This window comes from Pristiophorus japonicus, chromosome 9 (assembly GCF_044704955.1).
Source record: "Pristiophorus japonicus isolate sPriJap1 chromosome 9, sPriJap1.hap1, whole genome shotgun sequence".
Classification (NCBI taxonomy): domain Eukaryota; kingdom Metazoa; phylum Chordata; class Chondrichthyes; family Pristiophoridae; genus Pristiophorus; species Pristiophorus japonicus.
Genome location: NC_091985.1, coordinates 44845597 through 44867502, shown reverse-complemented (window position 1 = coordinate 44867502; position 21906 = coordinate 44845597). Strand labels below are relative to the sequence as shown.

Sequence of the window (21906 nt, the reverse complement as noted above, 5' to 3'; positions counted from 1 at the left end):
AAATCATCAAGCAGAGCTTGAAACGCGTGTCGGAAGGCTCCCTGCAGACCTGCCTGTCCCAAGTCCTGCTCAGCTGCTGCACAAGACCCCACTTGCTCACCCGGGTTCTCCCTGCCGAACTGCTCATGAAAAGGGCGCTCAAAACAAGGCTCTCGCTAGTCCACCCAGATCTCCATGATCATGTCGAGGGCAGGCGGCATCAACAAAGCATGTAAATTTGTCACGCGATATTGAAGTCAATGACCCTGTATTTGTACTCAACTATGGACATGGTCCAAAATGGCTTGCTGGCACTGTCGTAACCAAAGAAGGGAGTAGGGTGTTTGAGGTCAAACTTGCAAATGGACTAACTTGCAGAAAGCATTTCAACTGCGATTCACAGACAGCCACGAGCAACCTGAAGAGGACACCACCAACTTCGACCCTCCGATACACACACAAGTGGCAACAGACATCATGGTTGACCACGAAGCTGAACTCATCATCCCCAGCAGCCCAGCAAGGCCAGCTGCGCAGTAGCCCAGCGAATGCCCAACCAACTCACCTGCAGCTGTGTTTGTACCGAGACGATGGACCAGGGAGCGGAAAGTCCAGATCGTCTCATCCTGTAAATAAGTGTACTATTGACTTTGGCGGGGGGAGTGATGTTATGTATGCAACACCTTGTAACCAGCATTCTACCTCCATTAGAGGGCGCATCTGTTGGAGTCCCAAGGGATCCCAGCATCCCTTGGGAGCACTGCATATAAGCAGGCCTCCCATGCTGTAACAGCACTCTGGAGTTAAAATAAAGAGACTAAGGTCACACTTACGCACGTCTACATTGCTTTATTTGAGACATAACAGCCTCCTCCTCTTCCTGTGCAACAGGCTCGAGGGTGTAATTGCCTCCTCTTGTTCTTTTGCATTCGGCCCAAGGGGCTGAATGTCTCATCCTGTTGAAATGTAAAAGGCTCGAGGGGCTAGATGGCCTCCTCCTGTTGCTATGTAATAGACTCAGCGGGATCAATAGCTTTCTCCTTTTGCTGTGTATTAGGTTTGAGATGCTAAATGTTTGACTCCTGTACCTATGTAACAGGCTCAAGGGGGCTGAATGGCCTCCTCATGATCCTGTGCATTTGGTTCGAGGTTCTGAATACTCTCTTTCTGTTTCTGTGTAACAGGCTCAAGGAGCTGAATGATCTTCTGTTCCTGTGCAACAGGCAAGAGGGGCAAATGGACACCTCGTGTTCCTGCGTAACATACTCGAGGGAGCTGAATGGATTCTCCTGTTCCTGTGTTACAGGATTTATTTCTAGAGGGATCGAATTGAAAAGTAGAGAAATTATGCTGAACTTGTATTGAACCTTGGTTAGACCACAGCTGGAGTACTGAGTACCGTTCTGGTCACCATATTATAAAAAGGTGTAGAAAGGCGAGATATACCTATCAGGAAAAGATGAACAGTATGGGTCTCTTTTCACTTGAAAAGAGAAGACTGAGGGATGAGCAAATAGAAGACTTTAAAACTATGAAAGTTTTTGGTAGAGTGGATACAGAGAGAATGATTCCACTTGTGGGGAAGAGCATAACTCAAAGCAATCAATATAAGATAGTCATCAAGAAATCAAATCGGGCATTCAGAAGAAATTTCTTTACAAGAAACTTCTAGTCAAGCAGAGTCAGCATGGTTTTATGAAAGGGAAATCATGTTTGACAAATTTGCTGGAGTTCTTTGAGGATGTAACAAGCAGGATGGATAAGGGGGAATCAGTGGATGTGGTGTATTTGGATTCCCAGAAGGCATCCGATAAGGTGACACATAAAAGGTTACTGCACAAGATAAAAGTTCACAGGGTTGGGGGTAATATATTAGCATGGATAGAGGATTGGCTAACTAATAGAAAACAGAGTGTCAGGATAAATGGGTCATTTTCCGGTTGGCAAACAGTAACTAGGTCCCCCAGAGAATGAGATGGGAAATGAATAATAGAGAACAAGGAAATGACAGAGACGTTGAACAAATGTTTTGTATCGGTCAACACGGCAGAAGGCACTAAAAAGATCCCAATAGTGCATAATCAAGGGGCTATAGGGAGGGAGGAACATAATACAATGACTATCACTAAAGAAGTAGTACTCGGTAAAATAATGGGACTAAAGGCAGAGAAGTCCCCTGGACCTGATGCCTTATATACTAAGGTCTTACAAGAAGTGACTGCAGAGATAGAAACATAGAAACATAGAAAATAGGTGCAGGAGTAGGCCATTCGGCCCTTCTAGCCTGCACCGCCATTCAATGAGTTCATGGCTGAACATTCAACTTCAGTACCCCATTCCTGCTTTCTCGCCATACCCCTTGATCCCCCTAGTAGTAAGGACCTCATCTAACTCCTTTTTGAATATATTTAGTGCATTGGCCTCAACAACTTTCTGTGGTAGAGAATTCCACAGGTTCACCACTCTCTGGGTGAAGAAGTTCCTCCGCATCTCGGTCCTAAATGGCTTACTCCTTATCCTTAGACTGTGACCTCTGGTTCTGGACTTCCCCAACATTGGGAACATTCTTCCTGCATCTAACCTATCTAACCCCGTCAGAATTTTAAATGTTTCTATGAGGTCCCCTCTCATTCTTCTGAACTCCAGTGAATACAAGCCCAGTTGATCCAGTCTTTCTTGATAGGTCAGTCCCGCCATCCCGGGAATCAGTCTGGTGAACCTTCGCTGCACTCCCTCAATAGCAAGAATGTCCTTCCTCAGGTTAGGAGACCAAAACTGTACGCAATACTCCAGGTGTGGCCTCACCAATGCCCTGTACAACTGTAGCAACACCTCCCTGCCCCTGTACTCAAATCCCCTTGCTATGAAGGCCAACATGCCATTTGCTTTCTTAACCGCCTGCTGCCCCTGCATGCCAACCTTCAATGACTGATGTACCATGACACCCAGGTCTCTTTGCACCTCCCCTTTTCCTAATCTGTCACCATTCAGATAATAGTCTGTCTCTCTGTTTTTACCACCAAAGTGGACAACCTCACATTTATCCACATTATAATTCATCTGCCATGCATTTGCCCACTCACCTAACCTATCCAAGTCGCTCTGCAGCCTCACAGCATCCTCCTCGCAGCTCACACTGCCACCCAACTTAGTGTCATTCGCAAATTTGGAGATACTACATTTAATCCCCTCATCTAAATCATTAATATACAGTGTAAACAGCTGGGGCCCCAGCACAGAACCTTGCGGTACCCCACTAGTCACTGCCTGCCATTTTGAAAAGTACCCATTTACTCCTACTCTTTGCTTCCTGTCTGACAACCAGTTCTCAATCCATGTCAGTACACTACCCCCAATCCCATGTGCTCTAACTTTGCACATCAATCTCTTGTGTGGGACCTTGTCGAACGCCTTCTGAAAGTCCAAATATACCACATCAACTGGTTCTCCCTTATCCACTCTACTGGAAACATCCTCAAAAAATTCCAGAAGATTTGTCAAGCATGATTTCCCTTTCACAAATCCATGCTGACTTGGACCTATCATGTCACCTCTTTCCAAATGCACTGCTATGACATCCTTAATAATTGATTCCATCATTTTACCCACTACCGATGTCAGGCTGACCGGTCTATAATTCCCTGTTTTCTCTCTCCCTCCTTTTTTAAAAAGTGGGGTTACATTGGCTACCCTCCACTCCATAGGAACTGATCCAGAGTCAATGGAATGTTGGAAAATGACTGTCAACGCATCCACTATTTCCAAGGCCACCTCCTTAAGTACTCTGGGATGCAGTCCATCAGGCCCTGGGGATTTATCGGCCTTCAATCCCATCAATTTCCCCAACACAATTTCCCGGCTAATAAGAATTTCCCTCAGTTCCTCCTCCTTACTAGACCCCCCGACCCCTTTTATAACCGGAAGGTTGTTCGTGTCCTCCTTCGTGAATACCGAACCAAAGTACTTGTTCAATTGGTCCGCCATTTCTTTGTTCCCCGTTATGACTTCCCCTGATTCTGACTGCAGGGGACCTACGTTTGTCTTTACTAACCTTTTTCTCTTTACATATCTATAGAAACTTTTGTAATCCGTCTTAATGTTCCCTGCAAGCTTCTTCTCATACTCCATTTTCCCTGCCCTAATCAAACCCTTTGTCCTCCTCTGCTGAGTTCTAAATTTCTCCCAGTCCCCAGGTTCGCTGCTATTTCTGGCCAATTTGTATGCCACTTCCTTGGCTTTAATACTATCCCTGATTTCCCTTGATAGCCACGGTTGAGCCACCTTCTCTTTTTTATTTCTATGCCAGACAGGAATGTACAATTGTTGTAGTTCATCCATGCGGTCTCTAAATGCCTGCCATTGCCCATCCACAGTCAACCCCTTAAGTATCATTCGCCAATCCATCCCAGCCAATTCACGCCTCATACCTTCAAAGTTAGCCTTCTTTAAGTTCTGGACCATGGTCTCTGAATTAACTGTTTCATTCTCCATCCCAATGCAGAATTCCACCATATTATGGTCACTCTTCCCCAAGGGGCCTCGCACAACGAGATTGCTAATTAATCCTCTCTCATTACATAACACCCAGTCCAAGATGGCCTCCCCCCTAGTTGGTTCCTCGACATATTGGTCTAAAAAACCATCCCTTATGCACTCCAGAAAATCCTCCTCCACCGTATTGCTTCCAGTTTGGTTAGCCCAATCTATGTGCATATTAAAGTCACCCATTATAACTGCTGCACCTTTATTGCATGCACCCCTAATTTCATGTTTGATGCCCTCCCCAACATCACTACTACTGTTTGGAGGTCTGTACACAACTCCCACTAACGTTTTTTGCCCTTTGGTGTTCTGCAGCTCTACCCATATAGATTCCACATCATCCAAGCTAATGTCCTTCCTAACTATTGCCTTAATCTCCTCCTTAACCAGCAATGCTACCCCACCTCCTTTTCCTTTTATTCTATCCTTCCTGAATGTTGAATACCCCTGGATGTTGAGTTCCCAGCCCTGATCATCCTGGAGCCACATCTCCGTAATCCCAATCACATCATATTTGTTAACATCTATTTGCACAGTTAATTCATCCACCTTATTGCGGATACTCCTTGCATTAAGACACAAAGCCTTTAGGCTTGTTTTTTTAACACCCTCTGTCCTTTTAGAATTTTGCTGTACAATGGCCCTTTTTGTTCTTTGCCTTGGGTTTCTCTGCCCTCCACTTTTCCTCATCTCCTTTCTGTCTTTTGTTTTTGCCTCCTTTTTGTTTCCCTCTATCTCCCTGCATTGGTTCCCATCCCCCTGCCATATTGGTTATAATCTACCAAAATTCCTTGGATTCTGGGGCGGTCCCAGCAGATTGGAAAACTGCAAATATAAAGCTCTATTTAAAAAAGGAGGAAGACAAAACACAGGAAACTATAGACAAGGTAGCCGTCTGTCATTGGGAAAATGCTGGAGTCCATTATTAAGGAAACAGTAGCGGGACATTTGGAAAAGAATAATTCAATCAAGTAGCGTCAGCATGGTTTTATGAAAGGGAAATCATGTTTGACAAATTTTCTGGAGTTCTTTGAGCCTGTAACGAGCAGGGTGGATAAGGGGGAACCAGTGGATGTGGTGTATTTGCCACATAAAAGATTACCGCACAGGATAAAAGCTCATGGGGTTGGGGGTAATATATTAGCATCGATAAAGGATTAGCTAACTTGCAGAAAACAGAGAGTTGGGATAAATGGGTAATTTACCAATTGTCAAACGGTAACTAGTGGGATGCCGCAGGGATCGGTGCTGGGGCCTCAACTATTTACAATCTATATGAATGATTTGGATGAAGGGACCGAGTGTAATTTAGCCAAGTTTGTTGATGATCCAAAGATGGATGGGAAAGCAAATTGTGAGGAGGACACAAAAAATCTGGAAAGGGATATAGACAGGCTAAGTGAGTGGGCAAAAATTTGGCAGATGGAGTATAATGTGGGAAACTGTGAGGTTATCCACTTTGCAGAAAAAATAGAAAAGCAAATGATAATTTAAATGGAGAAAAATTGCAAAGTACTTCAGTACAGAGGGACCTGGGGGTCCTTGTGCATGGAACACAAAAAGTTAGTATGCAGGTACAGCAAGTAATCAGGAAGGCAAATGGAATGTTGGCCTTTATTGCAAGGGGGATAGAGTATAAAAGCAGAGAAATCTTGCTACAACTGTACAGGCTATTGGTGAGGCCACACCTGGACTACTATGTACAGTTTTGGTCTCCTTATTTAAGGAGGGATTTATTTGCATTGGAGGCAGTTCAGAGAAGGTTCACTCAGTTGATGCCTGAGATGAAGTGGTTGACTTATGAAGAAAGGTTGAGCAGGTTGGGCCTATACTCATTGGTGTTCAGAAGAATGAGAGGTAATCTTATTGAGACATATCAGATAATGAGGGGACTCGACAAGGTAGATGCAGAGAGGATGTTTCCACTTAAGGGGGAATCTAGAACTAGGGGGCAAAATTTTAGAATAAGGGGCCGCTCATTTAAAACTGAGATGAGGAGGAATTTCTTCTCTCAGAAGATTGTGAATCTGTGAAATTCTCTTCCCCAGAGAACTGTGGAGGCTGGGTCATTTAAAGTGGAGATAGACAGATTTCTGAGCGATAAGGGAATAAATGGTTATGAGGAGCGGGCAGGGAAGAGGAGCTGAGTCCATGATCAGATCAGCCATGATCTTATTAAATGGCGGAGCAGGCTCGAGGGGCCAAATGGCCTACTCCTGCTCCCATTTCTTATGTTCTTATGTACTTACCCAGAGAGTTGTGAGAATGTGGAACTTGCTACCATAGGAATTGGTTGAAGCGAATAGTATAGATGCATTTAAAAGGGTGATTAGATAAGCATATGAGGGAAAAGGGAATGGAGGGATATGCTGATAGATTTAGATGAGGAAAGATGGGAGGAGGTGCGCATGGAGCATAAACGTCGGCATGGACTGGTTGGGCTGAATGCCCTGTTTCTGTGCTGTATGTCCTATGTAATCCTATGTAATCAGACCCTTAACAGGGTTTTTAACTGCATCTTCTGAATTTAATGGCATGAGCACGGGAAGCACGCAGCTCAGGAACCTCGCCTGTGAAGGGAAGGTGGAAGCTCAATGGCCATTGTGCGGGGGCAATAAATGACAGCTGGGAATATCAGGTAAATACATACACCTTACATCTCATTAGTTGCCTAAGGGAAAGGCTGTGGCTGACTCCATTTTGTGCACAGATTTAGGTTTCGAGAGTTTGCAAGTCATTTCAGCAGCCTTGGGAGCCACTCTCACCTCATTGCTGGTCAGTATTAGAACATTGGCCCTCTGATCACTACTTGTCGTACCATCTACGACACCAGCGTGGGTGCCATTTATACTGTCTCAGCTTGGTCCTCAGAATCGCACCAAGATGAGCTCCACAACCAGCCACAGCAGCAGTAGCAGCAACCAGCATTCTCCTGAGTGACCTGATGCTCAACAGGAGAGAGGGGGGGCACCATAGGACTGCAGCGCACCGGAGTCGATACCTCCAACACAGGGTATACAGGCAGAGGTTGAGCTTCCTCAACATGACTGAGCAGTGTTTTAGGAGGCTCAGGCTATCGTGCCAGGTCATCGCAGACATTTGTAACTTGCTGGAACAAGACCTGTTGCCCAGAGGTCCTGGTAGACACTCTTTACCAGTGGCTGTCAAAGTTACCCCTGCCCTAAATTTCTTCTCCTCAGGCTCCTTCCAGGGATCTGCAGCAGACATTTGCAGGATCTCGCAGTCGGCCGCCCACAGACGCATCACCCAGGTGACCGATGCCATGTTTCACAAGTCAGCCAATTATATTAGCTCTGCCACTGATGAGGTCAGTGTTACTGAGCGAGTGCTGGGCTTTGTGGCTCTGGCTGGCTTCCCACGGGTGCAGGGCATCATCGACTGCACACATGTGGCCATCATGGCACCCCCATCATCACCCAGAATTGTTTGTTAACCGTAAGGGCTTCCACTCCCTCAATGTGCAGCCCGTCTGCAACCATAAAAAGATGATCATGCCAGATACCCTGGCAGCTGCCATCCTGCGCCAGTCCACCTTCCCTCAGCTCTTCGCACCTCCAAACAGCTGGCTGCTGGGAGACAAGGGCTATCCACTGAAGGCATGGCTCATGAGGACGCCAAAAACTGAGGCCACGGAGCATCATAATGAGAGTCACAACTCCACAGATGTGTCATAGAGCAAACAATAAGCATGCTGAAGGTGGACTTCAGATGCCTTGACAGATCTGGAGGAGCTCTTTAGTACAAACCAGCTAGGGTCTCCGGAATCATCGTCTGCAGTGCACTGCACAACATAGAGCTGCAGCGAGGATTGGAGCTGCAGGAGGAGCAAGGCGCAGAGCACACAGACTCTTCGAAGGATGATGAGGAGGAGCAGGTGGAAGATGAGGAGGAAGATGCTGAGATGCAGATGCTATCAACAGCTGTCCCCATTGCTGCCCGGGAGGCCCAAGATGGCCTCATCGTGGCCAGATTTACTTTACATGCTCCAATGCAGTCACATGCCTGCCATATCCTGCACTAAGTCCCCCACCCCACCACACAACACCATAAAGCATCCCGACAATGACCAAGCCATTGCTCTCACCCAAAGTCCCAGGGCTCGAGGTGAAATAATATTTCACCATTCACTCCAAGTGACAAAGCCACTTCCAAGCCAAGAATGGACAAGATGCAAAAGTGGTGCAAATAAAAACATTTATGCGTACAATCAAAAGAACTGAGACTTATCACGAACATTTGTTCATACACATGTGCTTACCCCTGTGCATCTACATTTGCGGCATTTTTCGTTTGTGAGTGCTTCTACGAGGTGCAAACCTTGTGGCTTCAGCAGAGGTAGAGGCAGGCTGCTCACTTCCCTGCTGTGACTGCTTAGACACTCTTGGCGGATGTCCTCTGGGTTTTGGAGCCTGTGATGGCCCCGACAAAGTCTGCTCCTCCTGTGACTGTGCAGGGAAGACTCAGCCATTGCGATCCGAGGAGGCATCTGGGGCTCTGACTGAGGGGGAGGCAACTGGTGAGAAGTGAGAGCACTTTGCGAAGAGCCTTCATCTCCGTGTCCCCTTTCGCCATTATCCCTCTATCAGCCAGCCGCACTTCCGAGCTAGCAAGGAAACGTGCATGACTCTTTCAATTGGGGCCATTAATGAAAGTCACTCTGAGCAGCTATGCCACCCGCATACACTGAACCTGATGCTAAGGTGAAAATTCCAGCCTTCCTTACTCTTGTACTCTAAACCCTTGCAATAAATCAACATGCAATTTGCCTCCTTAATTGCTTGCTGTACCTACATGCTAACTCTCTTTGCTGGATTTTCAGTTGTTGAGAAAATGTTGGAGTCCATTATTAAAGAAGCAGCAGCAGGACATTTGGAAAATTATAATTCAATCAAGCAGAGTCAGCATGGTTTTATGAAAGGGAAATCATGTTTGACAAATTTGCTGGAGTAATTTGAGGATGCAATTAGCAGAGTGAATAAGGGGGAACCAGTGGATGTGGTGTAGTTGGATTTTCAGAAAGCATTCGATAAGGTGCCACATAAAAGGTTACTGCACAAGATAAAATGTCACGGGATTTGAGGTAATATATTAGCAAGGATAGAGGATTGGCTAACTACCAGAAAACAGAGAGTCGGGATAAACGGGTCATTTTCCAGTTGGCAAACAATAACCAGTGGGGTGCCACAGGGATCAGTGCTGGAGCCTCAACTATTTACAATCTATCTTAGTGACTTGGATGAAGGGACCAAGTGCAATGTAGCCAAGTTTGTTGATGATACAAAGATACAAAGAGGGATAGAGTATAAAAGCAGAGAAGTCCTGTTACAACTGCACAGGGTATTGGTGAGGCCACACCGAGAGTACTGCATACAGTTTTGGTCTCTGTATTTATGGAAGGATATACTTGCATTGGAGGCTGTTCAGAGAAGGTTCATTAGGTTGATTCCGGAGATGAGGGGGTTGACTTATGAAGACAGGTTGAGTAGGTTGGGCCTATACTCATTGGAGTTCAGAAGAATGAGAGGTGATCTTATCGAAACATATAAGATAATGAGGGGGCTTGACAAGGTGGATGCAGAGAGGATATTTCCACTCATAGGGGAAACTAAAACTAGGGGACATCGTCTCAGAATAAGGGGCCGCCCATTTAAAACTGAGATCTCTGGTTGGCAACTAGTAACTAGTGGGGTGCTGCAGGGATCAGTGCTGGGACCCCAACTATTTACAATCTATATTAACGACTTGGAAGAAGGGACTGAGTGCAACATAGCCAAGTTTGCTGACGATACAAAGATGGGAGGAAAAGCAATGTGTGAGGAGGACACAAAAAATCTGCAAAAGGACATAGACAGGCTAAGTGAGTAGGCAAAAACTTGGCAGATGTAGTATAATGTTGGAAAGTGTGAGGTCATGCACTTTGGCAGAAAAAATCAAAGCGCAAGTTATTATTTAAATGGAGAAAGATTGCAAAGTGTTGCAGTCAAGCGGGACCTGGGGATACTTGTGCATGAAACACAAAAGGATAGTATGCAGGTACAGCAAGTGATCAGGAAGGCCAATGGGGATGGAGTATAAAAGCAGGGAAGTCTTACTATCGCTTTTTAAGGTATTGGTGAGGCCACACCTGGAATACTGCGTGCAGTTTTGGTTTCCATATTTATGAAAGGATATACTTGCTTTGGAGGCAGTTCAGAGAAGGTTCACTAGGTTGATTCCAGGGATGAGGGGGTTGACTTATGAGGAAAGGTTGAGTAAGTTGGGCCTCTATTCATTGGAATTCAGAAGAATGAGAAGTGATCTTATCGAAACGTATAAGATTATCAGGGGGCTTGACAATGTTGATGCAGAGAGGATGTTTCCACTGATGGGGGAGACTAGAACTAGAGGACATGATCTTAGAATAAGGGGCTGCCCATTTAAAACTGAGATGAGAAGAAATTTCTTCTCTCAGAGGGTTGTAAATCTGTGGAATTCACTGCCTCAGAGAGCTGTGGAAGCTGGGACATTGAATAGATTTAAGACAGAAATAGACAGTTTCTTAAATGATAAGGGGATAAGAGGTTATGGGGAGCGGGCAGGGAAGTGGAGCGGAGTCCATGAAGAGATCAGCCGTGATCTTATTGACTGGCGAAGCAGGCTCAAGGGGCCATATGGGCTACTCCTGCTCCTATTTCTTATGTTCTTATGTTCTCTCAGAGGCTTGTAAATCTATGGAATTCTCTGCCCCAGAGAGCTGTGGAGGCTGGGTCATTGAATATATTTAAGGCGAACATAGACAGATTTTTGAGCGATAAGGGAGTGAAGGGTAATGGGGAGTGTGCGGGGAAGTGGACCTGAGTCCATGATCCGATCAGCCAGGATCTTATTACATGGCGCAGCAGGCTTGTGGGGCCAAATAGTCTACTCCTGCTCCTATTTCTTATGTTCTTATAGCTTCAGCTAATGGCCAGCGGGGGTGTTAATGCAGGTTGGGTTGCGCAGCTTTTAAAGCCTCAACGGAAAATTCATTAGAGGTTGACCGTAGGCGCAAACCTCTGTGCGCTGGCTGCTGACGATCACTCCGATCATGACGTATTCCTGGTGCAACGTGCACACAGTAAATTTAGTGCGTGGGCCTCATTAACCGACCGCCAATAACAACATCTGGAAAAACAGTCGGTATGGGCTTGCAGAGTTGTTAACTGGTGGCTCCTTAAAGGTATGAGGAAGTGTTTCCCTCGGAGGTCACAGTCAGTGCAACGTTTACACACAGCACGGTGGTGAGCCTCCGAGTTTGCAGCGGCTCACACCAGTACAGGTTGAAAAAAAGTGATTGTGAAAACTTTAATGGGTGTATTACTATGCTGCGCCTTTAAGACTCGCCCCTGTCAACTCTTGGACCGATTCTGATGAATTTCTGGGCGGGAGGGCAAACATTTTCTAGGCGCTAAAAGTACCGCTCCGCCTTTGATTAACGCTGCAACAGAGACGCAACCGAATTTCTCCCCCTCTGTGTTTCCTGTATGAGGACATCTAAATCTCTCTGAACACCAACATTTAATAATTTCCCACCATTTAAAAAATATTCTGTTATTCTATTCTTCCTACGAAAGTGAATAACTTCACATTTCCCCACAATGTACTCCATCTGCCACTTATTGCCCACTCACTTAACCTCGCTATAATAGGGCCCAAATTTCCCCATGAGTTGCACCATGTTTTTTTGGTTAAACTTGATTTTTCTGGTGTATCTTTTTAGTTGCAAATTTGGCCATTTAATTTGCGCCAGTGCAAGTGAGTTAGCTAGGTTTTTGGTTAGGTCAGTTTTTTTTCAAAAGGGGGCGTTCCCAGCCACTTACACCATTTCTGCCAATTTGGCCAGAAAAAGTTGTACTAAACTAACTTAGGGCAGCGTATGTGTCCACTTTTGTCCACACGGAAAGACTTTACTTACAGTTAAGGAATCAGTGCAAGTAACAACATTTCAAGCACCACCAAGCACCAAACAAAGCACAAAAAGTAATAAGCAATTAATTAACAAATAAAATAGAAGGAACCCTGCACCTAAAGCACCAAGACCAAAGTAATATTTTAGACCTTAGCCACAACTGCAGAAAATCACCAATAACAGTAACATTTTCCGCACTGGGAATTAGATTGGTGCTGGCAAAACTCGTTTCACATCGAGTTCCTGACAGCTGGCAGAGGGAACATTTTCATGCTGTAGTTTGGATTCTGACTCGGGTCCCAGAGGTGAAAGGACAATGTGCCAATCCACTGGATCACCCAGTGCCACGGTTTATTTTACTCCCACGGATTTGGAATTCTCCATTTTGATGCTTACACCAAATAAAGAGAAAGAGGAGGTTATCAGGGTTTTTGTCACAATATTCTTATATCTGTGAACTCATCGCCCGATGTCAAACTCTTGTAGAAATAACAAATGGGAAAATAACAACAGAAGTCTTTTGATGCTCACGCAAGAAGAGAGCCCATTCGGCCAGGGCTAGGGACAGCGTGCTTCAGCCCCTCCCACACAGCCTGCAGCGCGTTTGCCGAAGCGGCCTGCCAGGAGCTACTGCACATGCGCGCAGACTCTAGCGCGCGCAGACTCTAGCGCGCATGTACAGAGGTCCCGGCACTGTTTTCAGCGTCGGGACCTAGCTCCGCCCCCCTCTCTTTATTGTACACCACACCAGCTCCGCAGATGACCCGAGAATCGGCCATGATCGCAGGGAGGTGTTTCGGTGCTGCTTTTGAGGTAAAATGTCGGCAGGGGGCTCGGATGTGCGCGGAAAAGACCAGAGGGCCAAATTTAGGCCCTATATCCCTTTGTGTCCTCCTTACAGCTTAATCTCCCACCTAGCTTTGTATTGTCAGCAAACCTGGATACATTACACTCAGTTCCTTTTATCTAAGTCATGAACATAGATTGTGAATAGTTGAGGTCCAACCACTGATCCTTGTGGTACCCCACTAGTTACAGCCTGCCAACCAGAAAATGACCTGCTTATCGCTACTCTCTGTTTTCTGTCCATAAACCATTCCTCTCCCCATGCTAATATATTACCCCCAACCTCATAAGTCCTTATCTTGCATAGCAACCTTTTATGTGGCATCTTATCGAATGCCTTTTGGAAATCTAAATATACTACATCCACTGGTGCTCCTTTATCTACCCTGCTAGTTACATCCTCAAAAAACTCGAATAAATTTGTTAAACACGATTTCCCTTTCATGAAACCATGAGACCCTGTTTAATCATATTATGATTTTCTAAGTGCCTTGTTAGCAGTTCTTTTGACTTGTGCCAAAATTGGGAGAGCTGTCCGACAGACTAGTCAAACAACAGCCTGACATAGTCAGACTCACAAAGTTGTCCCAGACTCCTCTATCCATCCTTGGGCATGTCCTGTCCCACTGGCAGGATAGACCCTCCAAAGGTGGCGGCACAGTGGTATATAATTGGAGAGAGGGGGGAGTGGCCCTAGGAGTTCTCAACATTCACTCCGGACCTCATGAAGTCTCATGGCTTCAGGACAAGCATGGGTAGGAAACCTCCTGCTGATTGCCACCTACTGCCCTCCCTCAGTTGATGAATCAGAACTCCTCCATGTTAAACACCATTTGGAAGAAGCACTGAGAGTAGCAAGGGCACAGAATGTACTCTGGGTGGAGTACTTCAATATCCATCACCAAGAGCAGCTCTGTAGCACCACTACAGACCAAGCTGGCCGAGTCCTGAAGAACATAGCTGCCAGACTGGGCCTGCAGCAGGTGGTGAGCGATCCATCACGAGGGAAAAAATCTACTTGACCTCATCCTCACCAATCTACCTGTCGCAGATGCATCTGTCCATGACACCATTGGTAGCAGTGACTACCGTACAGTTATTGTGGAGACGGAGTCCTGTCTTCACACTGAGGACACCCTCCATTGTGTTGTGTGGCACTACAACTGTGCTAAATGGAATAGATTTAGAACAGATCTAGCAGCTCAAAACTGGGCATCCATGAGGTGATGTGGGCTATCAACAGCAGCAGCAATCTGTAGTATCCTGGCCTGGCATATCCCTCACTCTACCATTACCATCAAGCCAGGGGACCAGTGTAGAAGAGCATGCCAGGAGCAGCACCAGACATACCTAAAAATGCGGTTCCAACCTGAGGAAGCTGCAACACAGGACCACATGCATGCTTAACAGTGAAAGCAGCATGCTATAGACAGAGCTAAACAACCCCACAGATCAAAGCTCTGCAGTCCTGCCACATCCAGTCATGAATGTTGGTGGATCATTAAACAACTATTGGGAGGAGGAGGCTCCATGAATATTCCCATCCTCAATGATGGTGAAGCCCAGCATGTGAGTGCAAAAGACAAGGCTGAAGCATTTGCAACCATCTTCAGCCAGAAGTGCTGAGTGGATGATCCATATTGGCCTCCTCTTGAGGTGCCCACCATCACAGAAGCCAATTCGATTCACTCCATGTGATGCCAAGAAACAGCTGAGCGCACTGAATACAGCAAAGGCAGTGTACCCCGACCTCCTGACTCCAGAAAGCCTATCCACCATCTACAAGGCACAAGTCAGGAGTGTGATGGAATACTCGCCACTTGCCTGGATGAGTGCAGCTCCAACAACACTCAAGAAGCTCAACACCATCCAGGACAAAGCAGCCCGTGTGATTGGCACCCCATCCACCACCTTCAATATTCACTCTGTCCACCACCGGCACACCGTGGCTGCAGTGTGCACCATCTACAAGATGCACTGCAGCAACTCACCAACTCTTTGACAGCACCTCCCAAACTCATGACCTCGACCACCTAGAAGGACAAGGGCAGCAGGCGCATGGGAACACGCAAGTTCCCCTCCAAGTTACACACCATCCTGACTTGGAAGTATATCGCCATTCCTTCATTGTTTCTGGATCAAAATACTGGAACTCCCTACATAACTGCAGTGGTTCAAGATGGCGGCTCACCACCACCTTCTCAAGGGCAATTAGGCGTTGCCAGTGATGCCCTCATCCTGGAAATAATTTTTTTTTAATGGATTCCTGCATTTTCCCGTGACCGATGTCAGGCTAACTGGTCTGTAGTTCCCTGTTTTCTCTCTCCCTCCTTTCTTGAATAGCGGAGTTACATTTGCTACTTTCCAATCCAGTGGGACCATTCTAGAACCTAAAGAATTTTGGAAGATCACCACCAATGAAGCCGCCTCTTTTAGAACCCTAGGATGTAGGCCGTCAGGTCCAGGGGATTTGTCAGCTTTTAGTCACATTAGTTTCTCAAGTACTTTTTCTCTACTGATCATAATTACTTTAAGTTCCTCCACAGCCCCTTTGTTCCCCACCAGTCTGCCATGTGGGACCTTATCAAAAGCTTTGCTAAAATCCATATTCACTACATCGACCCTCCTGGCTACCTCCTCGACAAGTTAGTCAGACAGGACCTTCCCATGACAAATCCATGCTGACTGTCCTTGATTAATTAGAGGGAGAAGGCTGCACACTTGGGCTTGAATCTTCCCAGCCCTGCAAGTGTGGGTTTGGAGGCAGGCCCGCTGTCAAAATGGCCTCTGAACCCCCCTCCGAGTCAGTTTCTCATCTGTCGGGCCTGCCTATGTATCGCAGACCTGACACCAAGCGGCGGGCCAGTTAATTAAGGTAGTTAACAGGTAGTTGAATGTTACTTAAGAGGATTAAAAGCAGGCATTTACAATTTTACCAATCTTTTGACGAGTCTGCCATCCCTCGGGTTTCACGCCAGGTAAGTGTGTCAGGTTCTCAGTGACTCTCTATTGCTTTGACTAGTTGACAGCTGCAGAAGTGATATAAAACCTACCGTTTCACAGCTGTTCACTTTCCAATGTCAGATGCTGAAGCCTTCAGGGTTTGGAAGAAACTTTTGAGCTGTTTGCAGTTTGGAAGTGTTTGCAGTGAACTCTCTATTCACTGTCACCTCCTTGAAGTAACCTCTCTCACCATTGACAGATCAACCTCTCCTGCCATCTATTCCAGCAGCATCGGTGCCCTTGAAAAAATCTTACCTTGGTTCTCACAATCTGACCACGATCAGCCCCAACATCAACATCACTAAACACACCAGCATCACCAACAACAACACCAACCTTCTCTGCAATCACCTGAGGCTGCACAGTACACAGGGCCTCTGCACCTGACCACATTGCTGCCCGGGAGGCCAGGGATGGTCTCACTATGGCCAGATTTACTTCACTTGATGCTGTACACCCTGACTGCCACATGATGCGCCAGGTTGGCACCACCCCACACCAGCACCATAAAACATCCCTACAATGCCCAAACCATTCCTTTCACACTCATCACCATTGCGGGGAGTACCATTATGTCTCACCATTCACTGCAACTCACCAAGCCACTTCCAAAGGTGCACACAAATCTGGCAAGAATGCAAAGTGTTGAAAATAAAGATTTCAATGTTTGACAACACATCAACATAAATTTTACATGAACATAGGCTAAAGGACCCAAGTGCCTACACTTGTGTGCTGCTAGTTGGTATAATTGGACAAGGATGAGGGTGAGTATGAGGGGTGGCTACTGAGTTGGGGAGCTGATAATATAGATAGAGAGAGAGATGAGTGGAGGTGCAAGGTAAGTTGGTGTGATTAAGGATGTGCAGGGGTAGTGTAGGGTAGGCAGAGTGATGGGGATGTGATGAGTGGCACAGCAGGATGAGGTTGAGTGTGGCTTTGCAGTAACATTTTGTGATCTACTGCAGCCAAGTCCTCCTGACGACATCCCTGCTTGTACCCTCCTGTGCAATGTGCAACCAGGCTGCGTTGGTCTCTTTCGCCCATCGGAAGGGAAGATAATCTCCTGCGTGCTGTGACTCCCTCCATAAGCAACTGGAAGGAGTGATGGGAGAGCCTGGGTGCAGCTGTGCATCTCTGTGCTGTGCTTCTCAGCGTTTGTAGCACCTCAATGCTGTAGAACACTGACAGAAGAACTGTCAAAATCAATGTGCCATGGTTCCTTTAAGAAAACCAAATAATGGCACATCATCAAATGATGTCATCAAACCCGCTTCCTGTTAATTGGTCGGGAACCTCGCAGGGTGGGCTTAACAAGCCCCATCTTGGGAAGATTGCTTCGAGAGGGCGGGATGCAGCCTGGAACGGGTTTCCCAGACGCCGCTGATGCCAAGGGCGACGAAATCGTGATCTCGCCCATAACCGAAGGAGTGAGGAGCACTACTTGGGTCAAAGGGCCAGAGGAAGTTGCAGAGATAGGCCAAGACCGTGGAAAATGTTGTATATCAGGACAAGGATTGTGAATTGGACGCTTTGAGGGATAAGCAGCTAATGGAGGTTGAAGGCAATGTAGTTAATGGGTGAGTGGGACTCAGCACTATGTACTATGTATTAAACTGTGGATGAAGCGTCAAAAATAAAAATAAATCTTGATATTGGTGAAATTATTGGAAACATTTCTGAGGGACAGAATAAATCTTCATTTAGAAAGTTATGGATCAAGGATAGTCAGCGTGGATTTGTTAAGGGTAGGTCGTTTCTGACTAACTTGATTCAATTTTTTAAGGTAACAAGGAGGGTCAATGAGGTAGTACATTTGATGTAGTCTTTGGATTTTAGGAAGGCTTTTGATAAGGTCCTGCACGGCAGTTTGGTCAGAAATCTAAAGGCCCATGGGATCCAAGGGAAATTGGCAAGTTGGATCCAAAATCAGCTCAGAGGCAGGAAGCAAAGGGTAATGAATGAAACATAGAAACATAGAAAATAGGTGCAGGAGTAGGCCATTTGGCCCTTCGAGCCTGCACCACCATTCAATAAGGTCATGGCTGATCATTCCCTCAGTACCTCTTTCCTGCTTTCTCTCCATACCCCTTGATCCCTTTAATAGAATGGTTGCAGGTGTTTTTATGACTGGAAGGCTGTTTCTAGTGCAGTTCCACAGGGATCTATGCTGGGTCCCTTGCTTTTTGTGATATATATCAATGATTTCGACTTGAATGTAGGGGGGCAGGATTAAGAAGTTTGCAGATGATACAAAAATTGGCCTTATGGTTGATAGTGGAGAAGATAGCTATAGATCCCTGAAGATTGAAGGACAGTTAAATAAGGTGATTAAGAAGGCATACAGGATAGCCTTTATTAGCCAAGGCATAGAATATAAGAGCAGAGAGGTTATGCTAGAATTGTATAAAACACAGTTCTGATGAAAGGTCATCGACCTGAAAAGTTAACTCTGATTCTCTCTCCACAGATGTTTCCTGACCTGCTGAGTATTTCCAGCATTTTCTGTTTCTATGTCAGATTTCCAGCATCCGCAGTATTTTGATTTTGTGCAAAACACTAGTTAGGCCACAGCTAGAGTACTGCGTGCAGTTCTGGTCACCACATTACAGGAAATATGTGATTGGACTAGAAAGGGTACAGAGGAGATTTACGAGGATGTTGCCAGGACTGGAGAATTTTAGCTATGAGGAAAGATTGGATAGGCTGGGGTTGTTTTCTTTGGAACAGAGGAGACTGAGGGGAGACTTGATTGAGATGTATAAAATTGAGGAGCCTAGATAGAGTGGATAGGAAGGACCTATTCCCCTAGCAGAGAGATCAATGACCAGGGGGAATAGATTTAAAGTAAAGGGTACAAGGATTAGAGGGGAGTTGAGGAGAACTTTTTTCACCCAGAAAGTGGTAGGGATCTGGAACTCACTGCCTGAAAGGGTGATAGAGGCAGAAACCCTCACTACATTTAAAAAGTACTTGGATATGCACTTGAAGTGCCGTAACCTACAGGGCTACTGACCAAGAGCTGGAAAGTGGGATTAGGCTGGATAGCTCTTTTTCGGCTGACACAGACAAGATGCGTTGAATGGCTTCCTTCTGCACCGTAAATTTCTATGATTCTATGATTCCATCCTCCAGTCCTCTGGTACCAGATCAGCAGCCAGAGAGGATTGGAAAATAATGATGGTCAAAGCCTTAGCTATTTCCTCCCTTGCTTCTCAGTGCCTGGTGATTTATCTACTTTCAATGCTGCTAAATCCCTTAATACTTCCTCTCTCACTATGTTTATCCTATCTAATATTTCACACTCCTCCTTAACTACAATGTCTGCATTGCCCCTCTCTTTTGTGAAGACAGACGCAAAGTATCCACACACAAGTTACCTTTTTGGTCTCTAATAGGCCCTACTGTTTCCTTAGTTATCCTCTCGCTCTTTATGTATTTATACAATATCTTTGGGTTTTCCTTGATATTACTTGCGTAAAACACCTTTGGGTTTTCCTTGATTTTACATGAATAAAAATATAACATGAATAAAAATATCAATCTAGGCCACCGTTCCACACCTCTGTGTTACAGAACAACATCAGCAGAAACCGAGGACCAGGTTTGTCTCTTCACTGCAACACGGTGAAGACAAGGATAAGGACAATGCAATTTTTTAAATGGAATAAAAACCTTGGGGGTCAAAATTCCTTGGTTGAGAGATGGCGAAACTGGGATGGATAATTTGGGAGAACAGGAATTTGAGGTGGGACCTGATCTGCTGGATTTCTGTCCCATGTAAGAAGCCTCTTAAATTCCAGTCAGGGAACAGGTCGGCAAGTCCTTCGCCTGGCCCGCTATATCTACAGCAAGCTTTAGGGACATGACCAGGATAGTGAAACAAAACAAAGAGAAGCATGTTTGCACAGATTCGACTTCAACATGAGTTTTGAAAAAAAAAAACAGAAAATGTAGCTTGCAGAAGTTTCACTTCATGATGAGCACAGGATTGTAGACTCTCACCATATGCCACATCTTCTAATCTTCCTTATAAGACGAGATCGATTTCCAATTAAGTATGTGCTTACACTGCTGATGACATTTATTTTATCATATACTTGGAACCAAATCCTTAGAAAATGCTATCACACATAATTATTAGTGTTGTTATCGTTTGTTTCTTAACCCTCATCGTTACAACCTTGTTCAATCCAAAAGATGAACGCCTCAAGATTCAATTCACCCTAAACGTCATTTAAGATTCTTAAGCAGAAGCCTTAAAACTGAAAAAATTGGGCACACTTTTGGAAATCAACATTCCAAAAACAAATGTTAAAAATAGCATATTCATTATTTTGTTTAGTTCATACCTGACAGAGAATTGACTTCAGTGTCCTCTTGTACCTTCTTACTGGCAGCGACAGCAGTCTTGTTCAGAAAGGCTCGTCCTATCAGGTGCTCACTTGACTTAGCAGAATCATTTTTGTCAGAGCTCTCTACATTACCTAGAGAAAGGAGGAAAAATAAAACAAAATGTTAGTATGTACGAAGTTTGTGAGAATGACTGGAAAGACTTGTGATAAACTACCAAAACATATACCGAATGTCATTTATCTAATCAATTGTGGACTGTCACTGAATGAATATATCATTGGTTTGGATTTCATCACCAATCAATTGAACAGAGCACCTTCTGTATAAGAACTTAAGAAATAGGAGCAGGAGTAGGCCATACGGCCCCTCGAGCCTGCTCCGTCATTTAATAAGATCATGGCTGATCTGATCATGGACTCAGCTCCACTTCCCCGCCCGCTCCCCATAACCCCTTATCCCCTTATCATTTAAGAAACAGTCTATTTCTGTCTTAAATTTATTCAATGTCCCAGCTTCCACAGCTCTCTGAGGCAGTGAATTCCACAGATTAACAACCCTCTGAGAAAAGAAATTTCTCCTCATATCAGTTTTAAATGGGCAGCCTCTTATTCTAAGATCATGCCCTCTAGTTCTCATCTCCCCCATCTTGTCAAGCCCCCTCATAATCTAATACGTTTCGATAAGATCAGCTCTCATTCTTCTGAATTCCAATGAGTAGAGGCCCAACCTACTCAACCTTTCCTCATAAGTCAACCCCCTCATCTCCGGAATCAACCTAGTGAAACTTCTCTGAACTGCCTCCAAAGCAAGTATACCCTTTCGTAAATATGTAAACCAAAACTGCACGCAGTATTCCAGGTGTGGCCTCACCAATACTCTGTATAACTGTAGCAAGACTTCCCTGCTGCTATACTCCATCCCCTTTGCAATAAAGGCCAAGATTCCATTGGCCTTCCTGATCACTTGCAGTACCTGCATACTAATCTTTAGTGTTTCATGCACAAGTACCCCCAGATCCCGCTGTACTGCAGCATTTTGCAATGTTTCTCCATTTAAATAATAACTTGCTCTTTGATTTTTTTCTGCCAACGTGCATGACCTCACACTTTCCAACACTATACTCCATCTGCCAAATTTTTGCCCACTCACTTAGCCTGTCTATGTCCTTTTGCAGATTTTTTGTGTCCTCCTCACACATTGCTTTTCCTCCCATCTTTGTATCGTCAGAAAAC

At 45.3% G+C, this 21906-nt stretch overlaps 1 protein-coding gene across 1 annotated transcript in view; it reads right to left on the bottom strand.

The window, feature by feature from the left end:
• Window positions 1-21906, bottom strand: part of LOC139272598 (ALK tyrosine kinase receptor-like) — a 1661561-nt gene that overhangs the window by 438266 nt on the left and 1201389 nt on the right. Inside the window, exon 11 of the mRNA XM_070888679.1 lies at window positions 20671-20805. Coding sequence (XP_070744780.1) covers window positions 20671-20805 — 135 coding nt within the window. The remainder of the gene's footprint in view (window positions 1-20670; window positions 20806-21906) is intronic.